The 20,183-nt window shown below is 37.5% G+C and overlaps 1 protein-coding gene across 1 annotated transcript in view; it reads left to right on the plus strand.

The window, feature by feature from the left end:
- Nucleotides 1-20,183, plus strand: part of LOC106074435 (protocadherin-16-like) — a 29,962-nt gene that overhangs the window by 3,962 nt on the left and 5,817 nt on the right. Inside the window, exons 4-14 of the mRNA XM_056016423.1 lie at nt 1,002-1,172; nt 3,211-3,351; nt 4,524-4,649; nt 4,976-5,146; nt 6,522-6,661; nt 8,810-8,878; nt 13,181-13,372; nt 16,393-16,519; nt 17,146-17,221; nt 17,405-17,570; nt 19,604-19,711. Of these exons, the coding sequence (XP_055872398.1) occupies nt 1,002-1,172; nt 3,211-3,351; nt 4,524-4,649; nt 4,976-5,146; nt 6,522-6,661; nt 8,810-8,878; nt 13,181-13,372; nt 16,393-16,519; nt 17,146-17,221; nt 17,405-17,570; nt 19,604-19,711 (1,487 nt within the window). The remainder of the gene's footprint in view (nt 1-1,001; nt 1,173-3,210; nt 3,352-4,523; nt 4,650-4,975; nt 5,147-6,521; nt 6,662-8,809; nt 8,879-13,180; nt 13,373-16,392; nt 16,520-17,145; nt 17,222-17,404; nt 17,571-19,603; nt 19,712-20,183) is intronic.

The following is a 20,183-nucleotide window of genomic DNA, read 5'->3' on the forward strand; positions in this document are numbered from 1 at the left end:
TTGGTGCCCCAACGTCCAACAGACTAAGGGATAGGTAAAGTGAATTTGGCGTCCTCTAGTAAAATGAAAAAAAAAAAAAAAACACAGAAAAAAAATTAAATTATGCTATTCATTTAAAACCCGGTGTTCTAAAATTACACTAAATTCGATATTTCTTTTTTTCTCTATAACGTATACAGAGTTGTTTTTTTTTTTTTTTAGAATAATTAATGTGCATAAAGGAAAAGGTAACGTAACACTGTTACCTAGTATGGATGTTGATAAGACAGGTGTTAAGGTGTAGTTCCAGACAATCATAATTATAGCTAATCCTTAATACAAACATCTAATCTAGACAACTAATCCACATATCTAATTCAAACAACTAATCCAGACATCCAATATATACAGTTAATCCAGACAACTAATCCAGACAAATAATCTAGACAAATAATCCGGACAACTAATCCAAACAAATAATTCAGACATCTAATATAGTCAACAAAATCCAGACAACTAAATTCAGACATCTGATCCAGACAACTATTTCAGACACATAATTTAGACATCTATTCCAGATAACGAATCAAGACATGTAAATCAGACAGCTGCTACAGGCATCTAATCAAGAATCTCATCCAGACAGTTAATTAAAATGTGGTGCTCACACTATCCTCTTTCATTAGCCTCCCTACTCTTTAATACACCGCACATGGAATCAATACTGATAAAGAAAATATACCCTCTTGTATTCCATCAGTCACACACCCCTACACACACACATACACACACCACACACACACACACACATACACACAGCACGACCATCTTTGCGTTGCCTTTTCTATCTGATTCTTATTTCGGAATACATTAATATACAAGAAAAAAGTAGCCGTTGAATACATTCCAACAAATTTTTTCTCCTGCAATTAAGATGTTTTATTTTCAGAATTGTTTTTAACTTTTTAATCTTTTTTCTGTTATTCTTCTGGCCTGAGCGTTTTTTTTTCATTCCCCACCAGTGGAGTGTCTACAATACAGGGCAGGCAAGGGGACACTGGACCGCTCGCAGGCTGCCTCCTACCTCGTGACTCTCTCCTGCACAGACACCATTGAGACAGCTGCGACGGATGTGGTGGAGATTGTCGTATTGTCCAACGGGCCCCCAGAGTTTGTGCCCGGCGCCCTCAACAGTGAGTACCTGGAAACGCCCCGTTCAACTTTTTAACTTTTCTATATCTTATTAAACTGCAAAACCATCTTTGTTGAGGAACACGACGGGGAAATAATTGTCTTATCTTATAAAACTAGATTAGATATCTGGTGGTCGTGCGGTATGCGCTTCGGACTGACGTCACAATCATTTCAAGTTTAAACCCTGCCAGCTGTCAATTCCTGCCGCCCCCAGGAACCCCCGATCCTTATAAATCTAAACAAAATAAAACACAATATACACACTTTCCTTAAAAAAAAAGATTATGACATCAATTCTAGTTAAGAATGCCACTTTGATTCATTTACAACGGATTATTTTTTCGTTAAAAATGAAACTAGTTGTAAAAATCAAAGAGTTTGATGACCTACATATTTAGCCTCGACTGACATAGATAAAGTTGTTTTTTCCTTGGTGGTAGAGGTTTCATACCACTAGGAAGACGAGGACATGACTTGGTAATGCTCTCAACTGTTTGCGATATGGAGCCTCTTGTATTCAACGCATAACATTTTTTTATAAATTATTTGGCTTTTTTTTTCAAAATAATTGAGACTATCCATGGACAGATTTTTTGGGGGGCCCCTGTGTGGGACCTGAGCTATAGATTATGTTGCCTATAGCTCTAGAGAAAAGGAAGCCAAGGTAATAGAAATGGTCATCTATTCCCAAGGGTCCGTTATTAATTGATACGTAAGGCCCAGTGCTTGTATTCTGGGCTAGCATTTTGGATTTGCTTCCACTAATGTTTAAAGCAATACTTCTGGTAGGCAGTAGATAGTCTGTTACATTGTATCTGAAGTTGAATACGGTAGAAGACTCAGCTCAGCAACATCAACTGCATCAACAGAGTAGAGCGATTTCCTGGTTAACAATTTTTTAACTTAATTTTGGTTCTCAATCTAAATAAATTAAAGAGTTTTCCCAAGGAGCTTCTAGAAAGATACTGTTATAACCATATTGGCGGCGCGATAGCGTTAACGCTGTGTGATCAGCTGACATATGTGACAGAGGCCAGTAATACAGTTTAGCGTGCTATATCAAAGGGCAAGGGACAGTACTGGCATGAACTTTGCACGTGAATATGACCCGGGTTATGGTCATCTGATCACAAGCCTGCTTGGACCAGAGACAGAGTGTGTAAGGCAGGGGAGTTCAAGACCGGAGACAGGGACTGTTAGTCGGTCATGAAGTCGGTCCTGGTTGAGTCCTCAAGTGTTATGTACGAGTCCAGGAAGAGATAGAGACAGTAGAGTTTTGTACGGTGATGTACAATGTAACATTTTAGTTGTTGATGCGTTGCAAATAGTCTAGTATTGGCTGTTAACTACTTATTCACTCATTATTAAAGTACCAGATTATTTAGAGCTCTTGTTGTCAAGTTCTTGGTGTGTTGTTGTGTGTTTAGCAGTGTTTAGAGAAGGCCTGATTAGGAGAGAATCATAACAATACTTTTCTTGTTTGTACGGCCGTAAGCACAATACAGAAGACAGGAGAAAAAAATGTACCAAACAGAGTAGGAGCTAACATACATCCTCGTTTGACACCCACTGCTGACACCAATGAGAAAAAAAGGTGACACGTAAGGCCCACCTGGAGGGTAAGCATTAAGGAGAGGTCTGGGATCGCAGAAATCCTTCTGGGTCTTCTGATTACAAATACATAACCTATGACCGTGTGTTTCAAGAATTGGCCCTTGAAGTCACACAAGAATTTGTAAAGAGAAAAGAATACACTTCCAGACGTAAAAATCATTTAAAAAAAAAACCCACAGAGAATGTCCATACAGTTGTCCTAAACTTAAGGGTTATATGCACACTAACTAAATAATTTATTTGTTGCACTCCGGTGCAAAGTTCTGTTAATTTATAAGCTCTCTCGAAATATCCGAGCTGAGAAAATAAAAAAAAAACACCATTATTCATACTGTCTGCTAGTGCTAAGTCAACCGAGACCAGAGGACCTCGTAATTCAACTTTCGTACACTTCTCTACCAAGCTTTTCTTTCTGGTTTGCAGTTTCCAAAACCATTCCTTCCTCGCTGACGGCCGGGGGGCTCATCTACCAAGTGAGTGCCAAGGACATTGACAACGACGCCATAACCTATAAGTTGAAGGTCACTCCTGCGTCCGCAGCGAGCCATTACGTCATCGATCAAAGTAAGTTAGATCTTTTTTTTTTTTTAATTTTGGTAACCATTTTTTTTAAAAATCACAGACATGTTTAACAGTTGCACCTGTGTTTGTAGTCTATGTGCGAAGTGGCTGAGTGGTGCAATGCTTAGCTTCCAAAACTAGGGATCCCGTTTTTTTTTTTTAATCCCATTCAAAACTGGGATTTTTTAATTTCGGGATTTTTAGGGCGCCACTATGTCCACCTACCTCTAATGGGAACCTGGACATTAGTTTGGGGAAAAGCAAAAGAGATTAATCGTTGTGCTGGTCACATGACAAACTCGTTAGTCATTGGCCACGGAAACAGACGGAAACAGACGGAAACAGACAACTTCTAGATTATCTGTTCTATACATCGCAAGGTCTTTTATTTTAACTCCCTGCAGACGGCTAACAAAGAAATGGTACTCTGGTGTACCATACTTTTGACAACAAATGAAACTATTTAAAAATTATTTTTTTTTTTAATGAAATATGCTTCCCTATGAAATATAATGAAGATAAAATAGTTTGGTGCAAAAAAAATTTGCAAATTCTATTTATATATTATTTCTCGTTCATTATAAAAACGTAAATACGAGAACGAATGTATTTTAATAAAATGTAAATATCATTATCATATATTTATTTATTTATTTTTTGTCTTCTTTGTGAATGTGAATTTAAAAAAAAAAAAAAATTATTGAAAAAAAATTTATGACATAATTATTTCTTTAAAAAGAAAAAAATATATTTTAAAATGATTTCAAACATAGATATTTTGAAAGAGCTTTCAATTTCAAACAAATTGATGTATAACACTCAATATAAAACTCTAATTTAACAAAGTTATGCCCTGCCAAGTAACAGACCCCCAGTCGCTGACAAATTTCTAGAAAAACCTGCAGTCTGTTAAGAGTTAATGTTTGTTTGTTTGTTTGTTTGTTTGTGTGTGTGTGTGTGTGTTTGTGTGTGTGTGTGTGTCTGTCTGTCTGTCTGTCTGTCTGTTTATATTAGCTAGAATCTAGTAAGTTAGTCTATTAAAATTTCATTTCAAGATTGATTCAAAATAATTGATTCTACTTCACTGAATATGAGCTTTTTTTTTTTTTTTTTTTTTTTAAAGTATTTTTTCACTATTTTACTTGTTTTTCTGTTTAAATTTTCTCTACATCTAGAAACAGGGGCAATAACTTCCAAGATCGACATGATGGCCGAGTGTCTTGATTTTCTTACTTTCGAGGTGACCATCAGTGACGGCCAGCACGATGTCGGACCAATGGTCATCGATGTAGAAATAACAAGTAATTAATTGACAAAGCTTATATTCACTCTGTCTGTCTGTGTGGTTCAAATCTTGTACACATTATTTTCCCACTAACCAGATGAAACTGTGTACAAGTATTCATTGCCGAAGACGTAAAGGGTGATAAATATTGCAGTATTGAGAGATATTACGTAATTATGCTGTTATTTCCCTTCATCATCATCATCATCAAACTCATTAGAGTGAGGGCTTGAGAGGCTCAAATCCTCTCTTGCAAAAGCCCTTAATTAAGCTTTTTAAAAAGTTTTTTTTTATCATTTTATTATATATTGTTGAGCATTTTGGTTCCATGCCCTGACCCAGATCCGAACACGGCCCCAGTCGCAGCCAACTTGGACACGCTGATTCAGTTCAACGAGGTCGACGCGACCAAAACTACTCTGTACACCATGCTACTGACCGACGACAAGTCGACCGTGAAGTACAACGTGACCTCTAGCAATGCAGACGGCCTGTTGCAGTACTCACTATCTGGTAAGTTATTCAAGCACAACAGGTCACTTGAGCATCAGTACATTTGACTTCTTTCATAGTAGCACCAACCAAAAGGGTGGGGGTGGGGGGTGGAGGGAACACGAAGACTTTTCTGCATGGAACTGAACCACAAAACAAGGAACTTAAAAAAAAAAACGTTAAAAAAAATCCACAGAGCTTATCTAAAATGGAAGCACTCCACATTTACAGCTATATAAATAATGTAAAATTTATTTTTTCCTTTATCGATATCAAACTAAATAGTTAAATTACGTATAATTAATTGACTAATTGGTTAATTTTTAAATTGATTAATTGCTTTATTTGGGGAAAAAAAACAACTCTTTGTCCTACTCGGAATCGTGAGTCGAAAGCGTAGAGTGTTTAAAAATGTTTGTTTGTAAAATGTTTTTCATGTTTCGTATGTTCCTTCAGAGTTAAAGATGGTTTAGTTCCTAGTCCTAACCTCCCGCAGGACGACGGGGGATGGGAGAAGGCAGCGTTTGAACCCGGGACCATCGATAAGTTATGCAAGATTTCGCTTGTAAGATAATGTCCCGAATCCTCTAATATTGATTTGGTGGCCATGAACTAACGAAACTAATGATTCCGAAACATTTTGCATGAAAAGTCAACAAAACGATAACTATTTGCTCTATTGCGGAGCCCCCACAGGCGCGGAGCTTTGTCCCCAGTCGCCACCTCCTAAGGCCACCTCTGCAATTGTACTCTTTAAGGTGATTGAACTTTAAACTTTAAGTACTAACTCATTCTGGCCTTTAGAGTTTTAAACGAATGCTTGACACAACTCGGCAGTGGCGTAGCTAGGGTGGGTAGGGGTGTTTCCAAATTTGAAAATCCCTCCCCGGCCCCCACTTGATAGGTCCCCGAAATGAGTGTCCGAAATTTGTTTTTTTACATTAAATATTACACTGTTATCTCATGTTATGATACCGAATATCAAGATACAGGAGCCCATTGCTCTTTTAGAATCAATCCCCATTAACATGTAACATGGGGTACTCTTACAAGCAACCTCATTTCATTTGTAACAAGCCCCTAGAGAGGTCAAGCCCCCAATTCCCTAACTGCACCATTGTAAATGGATGTAAAATTTAGAATGGAATGGGTCCCTATCTTATTACTAGATATGGGCTTTAGATTATTAGAAGCACACATTAACTTGTGATGAATTATTATTGTATCATTTGTAAAGTAAAGAATAATATTACAAAGGACGTACACGGTAGGAACTTTAATATGGATTGAGACAGTTACTACTTACATAATTTATATAAATAAAAAAAAAAGAATTTGGTAATGAGACAAATTGAAGTCAGCTTGACGTTTCTCCTTCTCCGTATCTATTTTTTAGCTTGCACCGCTTGCACGGCAAAAGCCATCACCAATTTGCTACCTCTGGATTATGAGAACACCCCGCTCCGAGTGACCGACACGACCGTCCAACTGACCGACGGCTACTGCTCCTCACCCCCGTACAACGCGAGACTCCAGGTCAGTGAAAACTGTTCTAAAGGTTTCAGGTGCTTCCTTGACAAACATTGTAGTTTCGTTTACCAACCATCATTTACATATTATACCAACATTTACATGGTCTACCATCATTTACATGGTCTACCATCATTTACATGGTCTACCATCATTTACATCGTCTACCATCATTTACATCGTCTATCAACATTTACATCGTCTACCATCATTTACATCGTCTACCATCATTTACATCGTCTACCATCATTTACATGGTCTACCATCATTTACATGGTCTACCATCATTTACATCATCTACCACCATTTACATCGTCTACCAACATTTACATTGTCTACCATCATTTACATGGTCTACCATCATTTACATGGTCTACCATCATTTACATCGTCTACCATCATTTACATGGTCTACCATCATTTACATGGTCTACCATCATTTACATGGTCTACCATCATTTACATGGTCTACCATCATTTACATCGTCTACCATCATCATTTACATCATCTACCATCATTTACATCGTCTACCATCATTTACATCGTCTACCATCATCATTTACACCGTCTACCATCATTTACATCATCTACCATCATTTACATCATCTACAATCATTTACATCGTCTACCATCATTTACATCGTCTACCATCATTTACATCGTCTACCATCATTTACATGGTCTACCATCATTTACATGGTCTACCATCATTTACATCATCTACCACCATTTACATCGTCTACCAACATTTACATTGTCTACCATCATTTACATGGTCTACCATCATTTACATGGTCTACCATCATTTACATCGTCTACCATCATTTACATGGTCTACCATCATTTACATCGTCTAACAGCATTTACATGGTCTACCATCATTTACATGGTCTACCATCATTTACATCGTCTACCATCATTTACATGGTCTACCATCATTTACATGGTCTACCAACATTTACATGGTCTACCATCATTTACATCGTCTACCATCATCATTTACATCATCTACTATCATTTACATCGTCTACCATAATTTACATCGTCTACCATCATCATTTACACCATCTACCATCATTTATACCATCTACCATCATTTACATCATCTACCATCATTTACATCGTCTACCATCATTTACATCGTCTACCATCATCATTTACACCATCTACAATCATTTACATCATCTACCATCATTTACATCGTCTACCATCATTTACATCATCTACCATCATTTAAATCATCTACAATCATTTACATCATCTACCATCATTTACATAGTCTACCATCATCATTTACACCATCTACCACCATTTACATCGTCTACCATCATTTACATCGTCTACCATCATTTACATCGTCTACCATCATTTACATCGTCTACCATCATTTACATCGTCTACCATCATATACATCGTCTACCATCATTTACATGGTCTGTATTTCATAAGATCAGATAAGATAAGATAAGATGAGATAAAATAGAAACTAAACAACTGCTACATTACAGACGATATTGGATAATGAAAGCCTTTGGTCTCCTGACTCCTAACATATTGACATCTATGTTGATATGTTTTCATATGAAGTCAAGACTAAGGCTTCTTAAGTTTTTTTTTTTTTTTCAAATTTTATACTATTCCTATGCAGAGGCGTAGTGAGGGGGGCCAAGGGAGGCAAGATGTCCCTGGCGCCACCTTCGTGGGGGGCGTCACACGCACAGAGGGTCCTAAAAAATAAAATTATTGTATATGTTTTAGTTATGTAATACATTCTAAGGTCATTTGTATTACACTATTATTAAATACTTTTTATTTATAAGCCTTTATTTCTATTTGTGGTTCATGGAAAATGGAATAGGGCGACAATAAAGTACAAAGTACCTTGGCCCGGGCGCACCGTTTTGCTTACTACGCCCCTGTTCCTATATAGGTCAGGGGTTCTCAACCTGTGGGTCGCGACCCCTTAGGGGGGTCGATTGACGATTTGCCAGGGGTCGCCAAAGACCATCGAAAAAAAAATGGATTGTTTTGTCTATTCTTCTATTGCTGTACGTGTGAGCGGAGAGGGAAGGGGGTCGCGGTAGAGTGTGGGATTTTAAAAAAGGGGTCGCCGAGCTTAAAAGGCTGAGAACCGCTGCTACATGTCGTTTCAGATAATGGATGTGAACGAGAAGCCAAATGTTACGCTCACAAGTAATATCATTCAGATCTGTGAAGGCAAGGTGAGTTGAGAATGTCTGAATTTATTCAAATAGAGCATAACTTAGTATAAGTTAATTCAGAGAATTATAATTAATCCTTAAAGTATATGCTCTTTTATTGGTATTCATTTGGTATAAACGTCAAGAAAAAAATTTTCATTACTATAATTATAATGTTTTAATACTTATGTAGTATGTCTTTGATATTAAATAATATTTTCATAACTATTAAAAAAAAAAGCTCACAAAAGAGGGCCCATAAAAGAGTGTCAAATAAAAGAGGCCTAAGGCCCAAAGATTCCTATGATGATAAAGCTAAATTTAAATCACCTTCACTTTGGTGTTAATCTGTTGGATCTTTGGGGCACCACACACGATCTGTTGACATTCTTTCTCAATTCCTGTCTTTCACAGAGTTCTTGTTTAAATTTTTAAAGTTCTTTTGTATAGTGCAGGCTCACTGCGCTAGGGTCCAATCTACTTTGAGGACATGGGAGAAGGGGTTCCCTGCTGCTTTAGGCGCCCAACAAACTCGGACCCCCCACCAATTGATAGATATCCAAACAGTCTATGCCAGACAGCCACAGATTTAATTTTTGCGAGAAGATTTAGAAATTTCAAATTTGATAATCACCTTTATAAAAAAACAAAGATGAAGTAATTAGGGGCAGGGGCTTCCAAACCTGGGGGGCATAGGTTCGAATCCTGATGAAGACTGATAGTTATTATTTCGGGATTTTTTGGGCGCCTCTAAGTCCATCCAACTCTAATGGGTACCCGACATTAGTTGTGGAAAATTAAAGGCGTTAGATCGTTGTGCTGGCTACATGGCACCCTCGTTAACTGTGGGCCTCTGAAACAGATAACCTATACATCATCTGCCATATAGACCGCATGATATGAAAGGGCAACTTTAGCTTAAGATGAAATATGTCAAAAAGTTCCATTTCAGACTTTGCGATCTTTAGGGCAGATGATGTTAAGGCAGCGGTTTTCAACCTTTTTGACTCGGAGACCACTTTTTACAATTCTCCACTACTCAGCGACCCACAACCGAAAAATGATTTCGTTCATAAGCATACAAAATCCTAATCCTTATGTAAATATCTGATATGTATTGCCATGTATGTATTGTTTTATAACGATAAATACGTCCTTCTATTCTTAAAATATTGTAAATGATGTTAAATGGTGTAACGTTGAAGAATGCGAATGTCTCGTAATGCTGGGTTCTTGCCTCCTGAAGTACTCTTGACACGTGACAAGACAAATACTATAAACTGACTTAAGTCCGTTCAGCAGACAAATATAAAGTTTATTTTGCTATAATAATAATAATAATACTGCACTCCTTGTTAGTGCTACAAGTCAAGAAATAATAAACAATCCTATCCGCAGCGGTATCAAATGTATCCAATACAAATCCAATACAATTACAAATTACGTCCGCATCTCAGCGGGTAACACTGTGTAGAAATATAGATTAACTAATACATGTCTCAAAAAGACCACTGGCAACAACTGCCCACAAGTTACTTTCTAACTGAAATTACTACAGACTTTTCTAAGTCGCTACTGTCCATCCCGGACCAAAATATACTAGACTGCCTCGTACAGAGAATAACACTTGACTTGACCACCCGGTCCAAGTATCCCACTTGACTTAACTAACTTGACTTAACTTGACTGACATGACTGAACTCAAAGTCAACTTTATTCATTCTACTTCCTGTTTTCTACATCAGGAATTCCACGTGTCTTTTAAACTCTTAACATGACGTGAATATTAACTCATGCAATGTCAACTGAGACTGTGACAAATATATACTGCTCTTTGTAATTAAATTATATCTGTATTTAACATTGTATCGTGGACTTGTATTTACTTATCTGTTTCTCGTTCACCATTTATATACCTAACCTTACGTCTAGAATTCTGGGTATCCTTGTCAGCGTTTAAGTTTTTTTGTTTTGTTTTTTGGGAGGGGGGGGGGGTTTCATAGATTCGGCTTCTGTACAAATGACACATTGAGGTTTTGGAATTCCTGCGTCAACTATTGAAGTAAAACCTGTACCGTCAAAAATAACATCTTGTTTTCTTAACGTTCCCTTGATGGAGATCCATGTTAATGTTAGTTCCTTAACTCTTTGTCTCCTAACTGACGATACCAGCGCTGATTCCACCAGAATGTGGTGAATAATTACGGAGAGAAAGAGTTAATGAAGTGTTACCGTCAGTAGCATGGACTATTGAAGAATTACATATTATCTATATATAATAATTCTCTTCTTCCCTCAATAGTTTAAACAAGAAGCAAAGGAAAGACCACTCTCTTATTTCTGCTGATAGTCCACGAAAAAAACAAGAGGGGGGGGAGAACACGGGTATTCACACGTCGCTACGGATGGCCGCGCGCTGGACCGTCAAACCCTGCCCACTCCAATCCCCCCTCATCTTACGGGAGGCTTGGACTAAAAAGTAAACTATCTTCAACTCTGAAGGAACATCCGAAACATGTAAAACATTTTACAAACAAACATTTTACAAACACTAAATAGCAGGGCCGGACTCAAAGCACTGTGGGGCCCTATTCGAAACGGATTTCGCGGGGACACGTTTGGGTAGGGAAGCGGACAATAAGTCAAATTTAAAAGTTGGTATTAGAAAATAAATTCATCTATGCATTTTATTCAATCTTTACTACGTACAGAATTACTTTACGAGCCTTGCGTGTTGCAAAGTCATATAGTATATCATAATAATTCTGTTTCCTACCAAATCTTTGAGAATTGTTGACCTCAAGTAATTCTTCATTAGTTTGAGGCGCGAGAAGCTTTTTTCACCTGATTACACAATTACGGCTAATGCCGCTTTTATTTATCGCGGGTAGGATTGGCGTTTTCCATATTGAAAGACACCCCCAAAATGACATTTTTTTTCTATATATTTCTATATATTTAAAATCTTAAGGACTTTTTCGTATATTTTGTAATTTCAGGAGATTTATTGGAGCCCCTGGTAAATCGACAGGAGGGCGCGGGAAATCTGTTTTAAGTTATAAAATGGTTTAATTTAATAATTTATACACCTTGAATTAGCGCGGGTCCCATGAAAGTGCGGATCTTTCGGTCGCATAGGTTGCAGTGACCTAAGACCGGCCCTGAAAAAATAGCGGCGTATGCTACGCCGCCGGTCGACTACTTAATTTTAAACGAAATAGCTTTCAATTATGTCAGCATGTCAACACATGATTCCAAAATCGTATCACGTTACGTTGTGCAATAATGTACACGAGCTCATTGTTAAAATATTTATGCTGCGACAATGAAAATGTTTGAAGTCATTCTGATTGATTTGTCTGTGCATTATTTATCTTTCACTAAAGATGCTTGCGCTCCATCATGGACATACTGTGGCAAGACCGAACAACAAACATGTCGTTGCGAACGCTAGTATGGGCAGTATAGAGGGACTTTTTATCGTCCGACAGTTGCACTGGGTAGGGCACGTATCCCGTATTGGAGACGAACGTATGCCAAAGGCAGTCTTTTTTGGTGAGTTTCAAAGACCAGCTTAGGCGCCAACTTTCCTTAGCTGACATAGAAGAGAGCACCTGGTTGCATGCAGCCTCAGAACGAGACAGCTGGAGGTCACTCACGAAGGCCGCGGTATACACATTTTTGACCAAAAGAAAATCCGCTGCCCAGGACAGACGCAGACGGTGAAAAGAAAATCTAAATCTAAACCCTGGAAGTGGCAAAATATGTAGGTCACAGCTGGGGCTGCGCATCCACGGGAAATACTGCATTCCTCATTAATCTTCGGACTCGAAGACAAGCCTGATTATCTATCCTCGAACAACAATAATAAAATTGAAACTTTCAATGGAAAAATGTCAAGTTTTACACGTAAAAATACACACAAAAATCATATTTTTTAAATGGCCTTAGGCTACCCCTAACAAATCGTCACTCGACCCCCAAGGGGGTCGCGATCCACATGTTGAGAACCCTTGTGTTAAGGTCATCAGTTTTTTAGGCCAACGGCTAACAAGCAGGGTGCCAAGTGGCCAGCACAAAGACCAACCGGCTTTACTTTCCCCGTTAGAATTGGGTGGACTCAGGGGCACCTTAAAAATCCCGAAATTCAAAATCCCAGCCTTCATCGAGATTCCAACTCAAGACATCAGGTTTGGAAGCAAAGCACTTAACCACTCAACCACCGCTTCCCCTTTAAAGAACATATTGTCTTTTATAAAGTCTGTATTGCTTTCTATTATTACTAACTCTGTACTTTTTTATATTTCTTTAATCCTCACTCAGCAAGAGTTTCTTCCCCCTTACATCATCAGCGAACAAGACACCTACGACACAAGGAGGTGGTCATTCGACCCTTTAACAACCAACATGGACCCATTCAGCATTGACCCGAACACCGGAAGTATACGCACACTCATTGATTACGACGTGGACAAACCAGCAGCGATGACCAGCCCGAAGACTCTCAATATCATCGTAAGCTATGACTCTCAAAACTTCCATTCATTGAAATGAAAATCGTTTGGAGATTCGATTAGATGCTTCGGGCAGGCCTAGAAAGACTGAAATCTAAAAAGCTGCATCGCAGATTTTTATGGGCAACAGTCAAACAAGAAAAACGTGATAAATATTTAAAAAAAAAAAAAACACAAAGCTTCGGTGGAATGAAATATAATTTGTAATAGATCTGTCATGGAATCCACATATTGATGAAACTACAAAAAAATCAAACAAAGCATTAGGATTTATTAAAAGAAATTTCTATAAATCAAATAAGAAAATAAAACTAAAATGTTATTTAACCTTGGTTAGGCCAATAACAGAATATGCATCCTCTGTTTGGGACCCCTCAACTCAAGAAAACATTAAGAAACTAGAACAGACACAAAATAGAGCAGTGCGATTCATAACAAACGAATATTCACATTTGACTAGAGTAACACCTTTAGTAAAATCACTAAATTTAGAAAGCCTTCAGGACAGAAGGCTCAAAAGTAAAGTAGCAATAATACATAAAACACTGAACCATAATCTTCAAATACAAAAACAAAATTTAATAAAATACTCTGAAAGACACAAAGATAAAGGCACATTCCTCGTACCATATGCTAGGACAAATTTGTACAAATACTCCTTCTTCCCTAGTGCTATTAGAGCATGGAATGGGTTGCCTGAGCTAGCCAGGAAAACCTGTGACTTGGCAGAATTTAAGTCATTGGTTAATATGCATGACTAAATGCATGACGCGTAGGACGTAATCATTTTCTTTTTTGAAGTAACGTCTGTATTAAATAAGATAAGAAGATGGAGGGGGGATTACGGCATGTTTTATGTGACCCGTGGACACCTGCAGATATAAAGTGTGACCACTGACTATAAATATAAAACATTCATAAATATTAAACATAAATAATTTTAAATATCTTAACTATTGAAACTTCTGATTCGTATAATGAAAAGTTTAAAGAAACATTGTCTATAGAAGTGCGAAGTTCGAACGCATTAAGCCCGCTGGCAGCAATTTTCAAGTTTGGATTTTTATAGCACCGTAACGGTCTAACCTATGAAAAAACATCTCTGAATTCCTCGTCCTTTTTTCTATAAAAATAGATTGGATTTAATGTATCACTAGGCTTAGTTAAAATTAAATACGAAGTCAAAGAGGTGTAGGGTAAGTATCGCCAAGCGTACTTTTCCTCGAGCGGATTTTTTACCCAGTTAGTAAGCTCGATCGGGTTGGTGGAAGGTTCGAGCAGATCAAAGAAAATATATCTAAAAAAATGTTTTAATATTTAATTTTTACTATAAAGTCATTTTCTTTTTACTCCAGCGCAAGAACACTATCCATTGCACCATTTCCGACCCTCCACAACTTCAAATAGTCTCTTTGAGCTGATGAACCATCAGACTTAAAAATAGCCTTAATCCCATGACCCATTTCCTTCACTACCGGGTAGTAAAAAAGAATAATTCCACACCTCCTGAGTTTGACCTCACCATGAACTTAGCCTTTACAAGGAAAAGGAAATAGTATGTGTCGGAAGTAAAGTAAAAAGGTGCATGCGCAGTAGCCATATAGTAGTAATTTGGTAAACATTCAAATAAAAAAGTTATAGCAATAAAAAGTGAACTGTTCGAACCTCTTGTCAAATCGGTACTGCTCGAACTTCGCACTTTACTCTATATGTCATTATAAAAAAGTTGAAAGCAAACGAGGATTATTCTAGTTGGCAATATGTCGAAACATTCAGTCAAAGACACAAACTATTCAGTATTCAATCCAATGAAGAACTGTGCTGGAAGTGTTGGGTTAGCTTGGAACAAGATGGCGAGTTAAACAATTAAGAAGCCCGTGCTTTGAATGAGAAAAAACAACAACATTGGTTTGTTAATAAGCTAAGCTGCAATCAGCTGCATAGAACATCAAACATGTTATTGATGCAATTATCCCAGTTGAGTGACCAAACCTAATAGAGCTAGGGGTTTTAACCACGGGCAGCTGTAGGTATTTAAAGTTTGGCACCTTCATCCTATCACTAACCTGGATCAGTTGGGGAAATGGAAGGGGTGAAGTGGAGAAAACAATGGATATCTGGGTGGATTTTACCGTAATTGTTTTTTAAAAAGCATTTACAAAAAAAAAAAGGGGGGGGGGGAACGACCTGAATTTGAACGCGTACCTCACGTCTCCTCGGGCCGACGTGCTATCCACTCTGCTAGCGAGGTACTTAGGACTAGAAAATATTGTCTAGCTACATATTGTTTGTTTCAATTTAGAGTGGCGAGCTATAAAGGGGACTAATTCAGCTTATACCACCGCTTCACTCTAATAACATTTCTTTCCCTTTTCGACATACAAATTAATACAAACAATCAATTAACTAATTGGTTAGATTTTTTAATTGATTTTTTTTTTTGGTGTAGTCGGGTAAAAGAAACAATGGTGCAAAATTTTCAGCTTGATCCGAGATTGGGAATTTTACAAGATCCTCAAGGGCTCGCAATGACCTTCCTTCAGGGAACAGTACCAGCAAGAAAAAGGAAGCAATGGGAAGACAACATCACAGAATGGACAGGCCTGTCAATGAATGAAATTCTAGCCTATGCGAAGGAAAGAGAGGAATGGAGAAAGACGGTTGACAGATCTTATGTTACGGTTCAACAAACTAAGTGATAAGTGAAGGTGATAGGTAAAGAGATTGTCCTAAATTCTCTATTTTTTTTTTGAAGTAACATCTGTATTTTTTAAAAGAGCGACTTCCTAGAATCCTATGGCGTTATTTGTAAGCCGATTAAAAACAGAGCTACCTATTAACGATAGTAAGATTTCTGACTTACGTTCAATTTTCTTGGTAAAAGCTGAAATCATATTTTCAAGAGCTTTTTTGTGCTCTTAACAGGGAGCATATGATTGAAGGTTTGGAATGAATTTACTGCTAGCTTGACGAATAAACTTGGGGCCTAGTTCCAACAAAATTTTATTTTCTCTTTCACAGATGGTGGACAAAGGAGATTTGACAGCCACTACGTCGGTCACCGTGTCCTTCCTCGACTGTAATGACAACGCCCCTTTGTTTAAATCAAGTTTCTACACCGGGTCCGCCACTGCATGCAGTGCCCCAGGTAATAATGCTCAATGTAAATAAACTTAGATTTATGTTTCAAACACTCTACTGCTCCAACCCCCACAACTGGGGGGGGGGGTATCTTTGTGAATGTTTACATAATCGTTTTTTTTTAAATGTATAAATACCTTTTCACTAAGGGTTCAAGAGTCCTCAAGGTGACTAATTCAACTTATACCACCACATGTCAAGTATGATTTATTTCCCTTGTTCAAGATATAAAACAAAAAAAATACCAATAGTTAATTAACTACAAGTAATTGGATATTTTTAAAATTGCTTCTTTTTGTTTCCAGAGAAAAGGAATAAGTGTGCAAAATTTCAGCTTAGTCCGAAACTGGGCGTGGGAGAAATAACGTGTTCAACTTTTTTGCCAGACAGACAGACAGACAGAGTGAGTTGAAATAAGCTTTGTAAAAATGGCCTCACTCGTTTCCGCTTCCTTTTAGACGCGCTGAATAAAAAAAAGCACTAATGCTAATAATATCAGAGATGAAATCTAAGAACATGAAAACAGCGTTGTCAGTTTTTTCTCAAGGTTCTAATAAAAGTTTCCATTGTTTGAATCTGTTACTAGTAGCATGGAACATTTAGTAAGTTGACTGTTTCTTGATTTGTCTTTAGGCAGCAAGCTTCTTTCCATCACGGCGACAGACAAAGATCTGACGTCCACAACAGGAAATAACGTCATCTATTATGAGTAAAAAATTTGCATATATTTTTATTGTGATAATCATTGAAAGTTAAACAAATTATTCAAGAACATTGTAACCCGAAAAAAATTAAATCCTAAAATACTGTTAGAATATTTACAATTTCAAAATCGCTACATAATGACCTATATTGCTAAAAATATCAATCCTTCCATTGATGTTTCTGTCAGAGGGTCAGGAGGTTCTGTTACGGTCAATGCCGCAGGTGACGTCATACTAAACGAACCGATGCCAGCGGGCACTGTGGTCACATTTAATGCCTACGCCTATGACAGAGGTCAAGTCCCTGGGCCTCTTAGGAGCGTGAATCCAGCGGTTATAAGTATTAACTTTACTGTAAGTCTCTCTTTTAATTCGTAGCTCATTTTCTCACTTTTCATCTCTCTCTTTCTCTTAATCTTTCACTCTTTTTTCTCTCTTCCTCTGTCTCTTTTGATCTCTCCCTCTCTCTCTCTCCCCCTCTCTCTCTCCCTCTCTCTCCCATGCTCTCTTTTTCTTGTTCTTTGTCTCTTTTGCAATCTTTCTTCTTCTGATTTTTTCTCTCACATTCTTTTCTGTACTCATTTCTCTTTTTCTCTTTCTCTCTCTTTCTATTTCTTTCTCCCTCTCTTTCTTTCTTTTTTTTTCATACTCCTTTCTCTCTCTCTCTCTTTCTCTCTCAGTCTTTCTATCTCTCTTTCTTTTTCTCTTTCTATCTACTTCTTGTTCACTCTCTTTCTCTTTCTGTCTTTCACTCTTTCTTTTTTTTTTTCTTGTTTTCTCTATGTATCCCTCTTTCTCTCATTTATCGCTCTTTCTACGAGTTGTGTATTTATGTTTCTTGTTGTGTGTTGTGAACTGATCTGTTCTAGTGTGTCAAAATGTCTTGGTGTCCAGGTCAGCTTGTGTGTGTGTGTGTGTACTGTGTTATTGTGAACTGTTTTGTCATTCTTGTTCAATAACGCCTGGCATCAAGACATGTCTTCCTGTAGTATTTTATCAGGTCACTACACTACGCTCTCTTTTTCTCTTCCTTTCTTCATGTACACACTCTTTGTCTCACGTTACTGACTCATCTCTACAACTCAACATGGACATCTCTATTAGTCAACATGGACATCTCTACTAGTCAACATGGGCATCTCTTCTTTTATAAACATGGGCATCTCTTCTTTTATAAACATGGACATCTTTGCTAGTCAACATCTCTATACTAGTCAATATGGTTATCTCTACTAGTCAACATTGACATCTCTAATAGTCAACATGCCTATCTCTACTAGTCAACATTAACATCTCTAATAGTCAACATGCCTATCTCTACTAGTCAACATGGACATCTCTACTAGTCAACATGGTTATCTCTACTAGTCAACATGGACATCTCTATTAGTCAAAATGGGCATCTTTACCAGTAAACATGGACATTTCTACTAGCCAACATGGACATCTCTACTAGTCAACATGGGCATCTCTTCTTTTATAAACATGGACATCTCTAATATTCAACATTCATATCTCTACTAGTCAACATTGACATCTCTAATAGTCAACATGCCTATCTCTACTAGTCAACATTGACATCTCTAATAGTCAACATGCCTATCTCTACAAGTCAACATGGACATCTCTACTAGTCAACATGGACATCTCTACTAGTCAACATGGTTATCTCTACTAGTCAACATGGTTATCTCTACTAGTCAACATGCCTATCTTTACTAGTCAACATGGACATCTCTACTAGTCAACATGCCTATCTCTACTAGTCAACATGGACATATCTACTAGTCAACATGGTTATCTATACTAGTCAACATGGACATATCTACTAGTCAACATGGTTATCTATACTAGTCAACATGGACATATCTACTAGTCAACATGCCTATCTCTACTTGTCAACATGGACATATCTACTAGTCAACATGGTTATCTATACTAGTCAACATGGTTATCTATACTAGTCAACATGGACGTCTCTACTAGTCAACATGGACATCTCTACTAGTCAACATGGACATCTCTACTAGTCAACATGCCTATCTCTACTAGTCGACATGGACGTCTCTACTAGTCAACATGGACATCTCTACTAGTCAACATGCCTATCTCTACTAGTCTACATGGACATCCGAGAGTGACACTCAGCAATATATTCATAAAATGTAATTTCTGAGAACCAAATGCTTCACAAAAACTCCCTGAGAACTCATTTCAACAAATGGCATAAAACATGCTATAAGCATGAAAGTAGCGCTATATAAAAGCCATAATTTATTTATTTATTTTATTTATTTATGGTGTTACACTTTTGTTCATTAGTCTTGTAATGGCATTTATTGGAATTAGTTTCATCTGCGCTACACATATGCTTTTTGTGATTGCAGCCGTGTCCACCAACTCCGTCTCCAGCTCCAGCCGTTACAGCTGTGACAGCAGCTGCCACTACAGTAGCCACGACAGCAGCAGTCTCCTCCACTTCAAAGAAATCAGACGTAAGTGTTAGCGTGATTAGTGACAAAATATGTAGGTCACAGTTAGGACTGCGTTGTCACGAGAAATACTGCACTCCTTAATCAGCTTAGTCGACAGAAAACTTTAACCCTTACACTGTTAATACCTCCTGCTTATATTTGTTTTACAAAGCTTATATAAACTCGCTCTGTCTGTTTGTCTGGTAAAAGTTTGTACACGTTATTTCTCCCACACCCAATCTCGGATTAAGTTAATATTTTGCACTATTGTTACTTCCCAAGAATCAATAAAATAAATTAATCAATTAGTTAATTAACTATTGGTAATACATTTTGTTTTGTTTGGTATCTCGAACAAGGGGAAAAATGTTATTGACGTTAGCGTAGTAAAGTAAAAGTAAAACTCCCCATTCAGACCATGCCGTGTGTTGGTAAACGAGGATGTTGTGTGACCAGCACAACGACCAACCGCATTTACTTTTCCACACCTAAT

Source organism: Biomphalaria glabrata, chromosome 17 (genome assembly GCF_947242115.1).
Source record: "Biomphalaria glabrata chromosome 17, xgBioGlab47.1, whole genome shotgun sequence".
NCBI lineage: Eukaryota > Metazoa > Mollusca > Gastropoda > Planorbidae > Biomphalaria > Biomphalaria glabrata.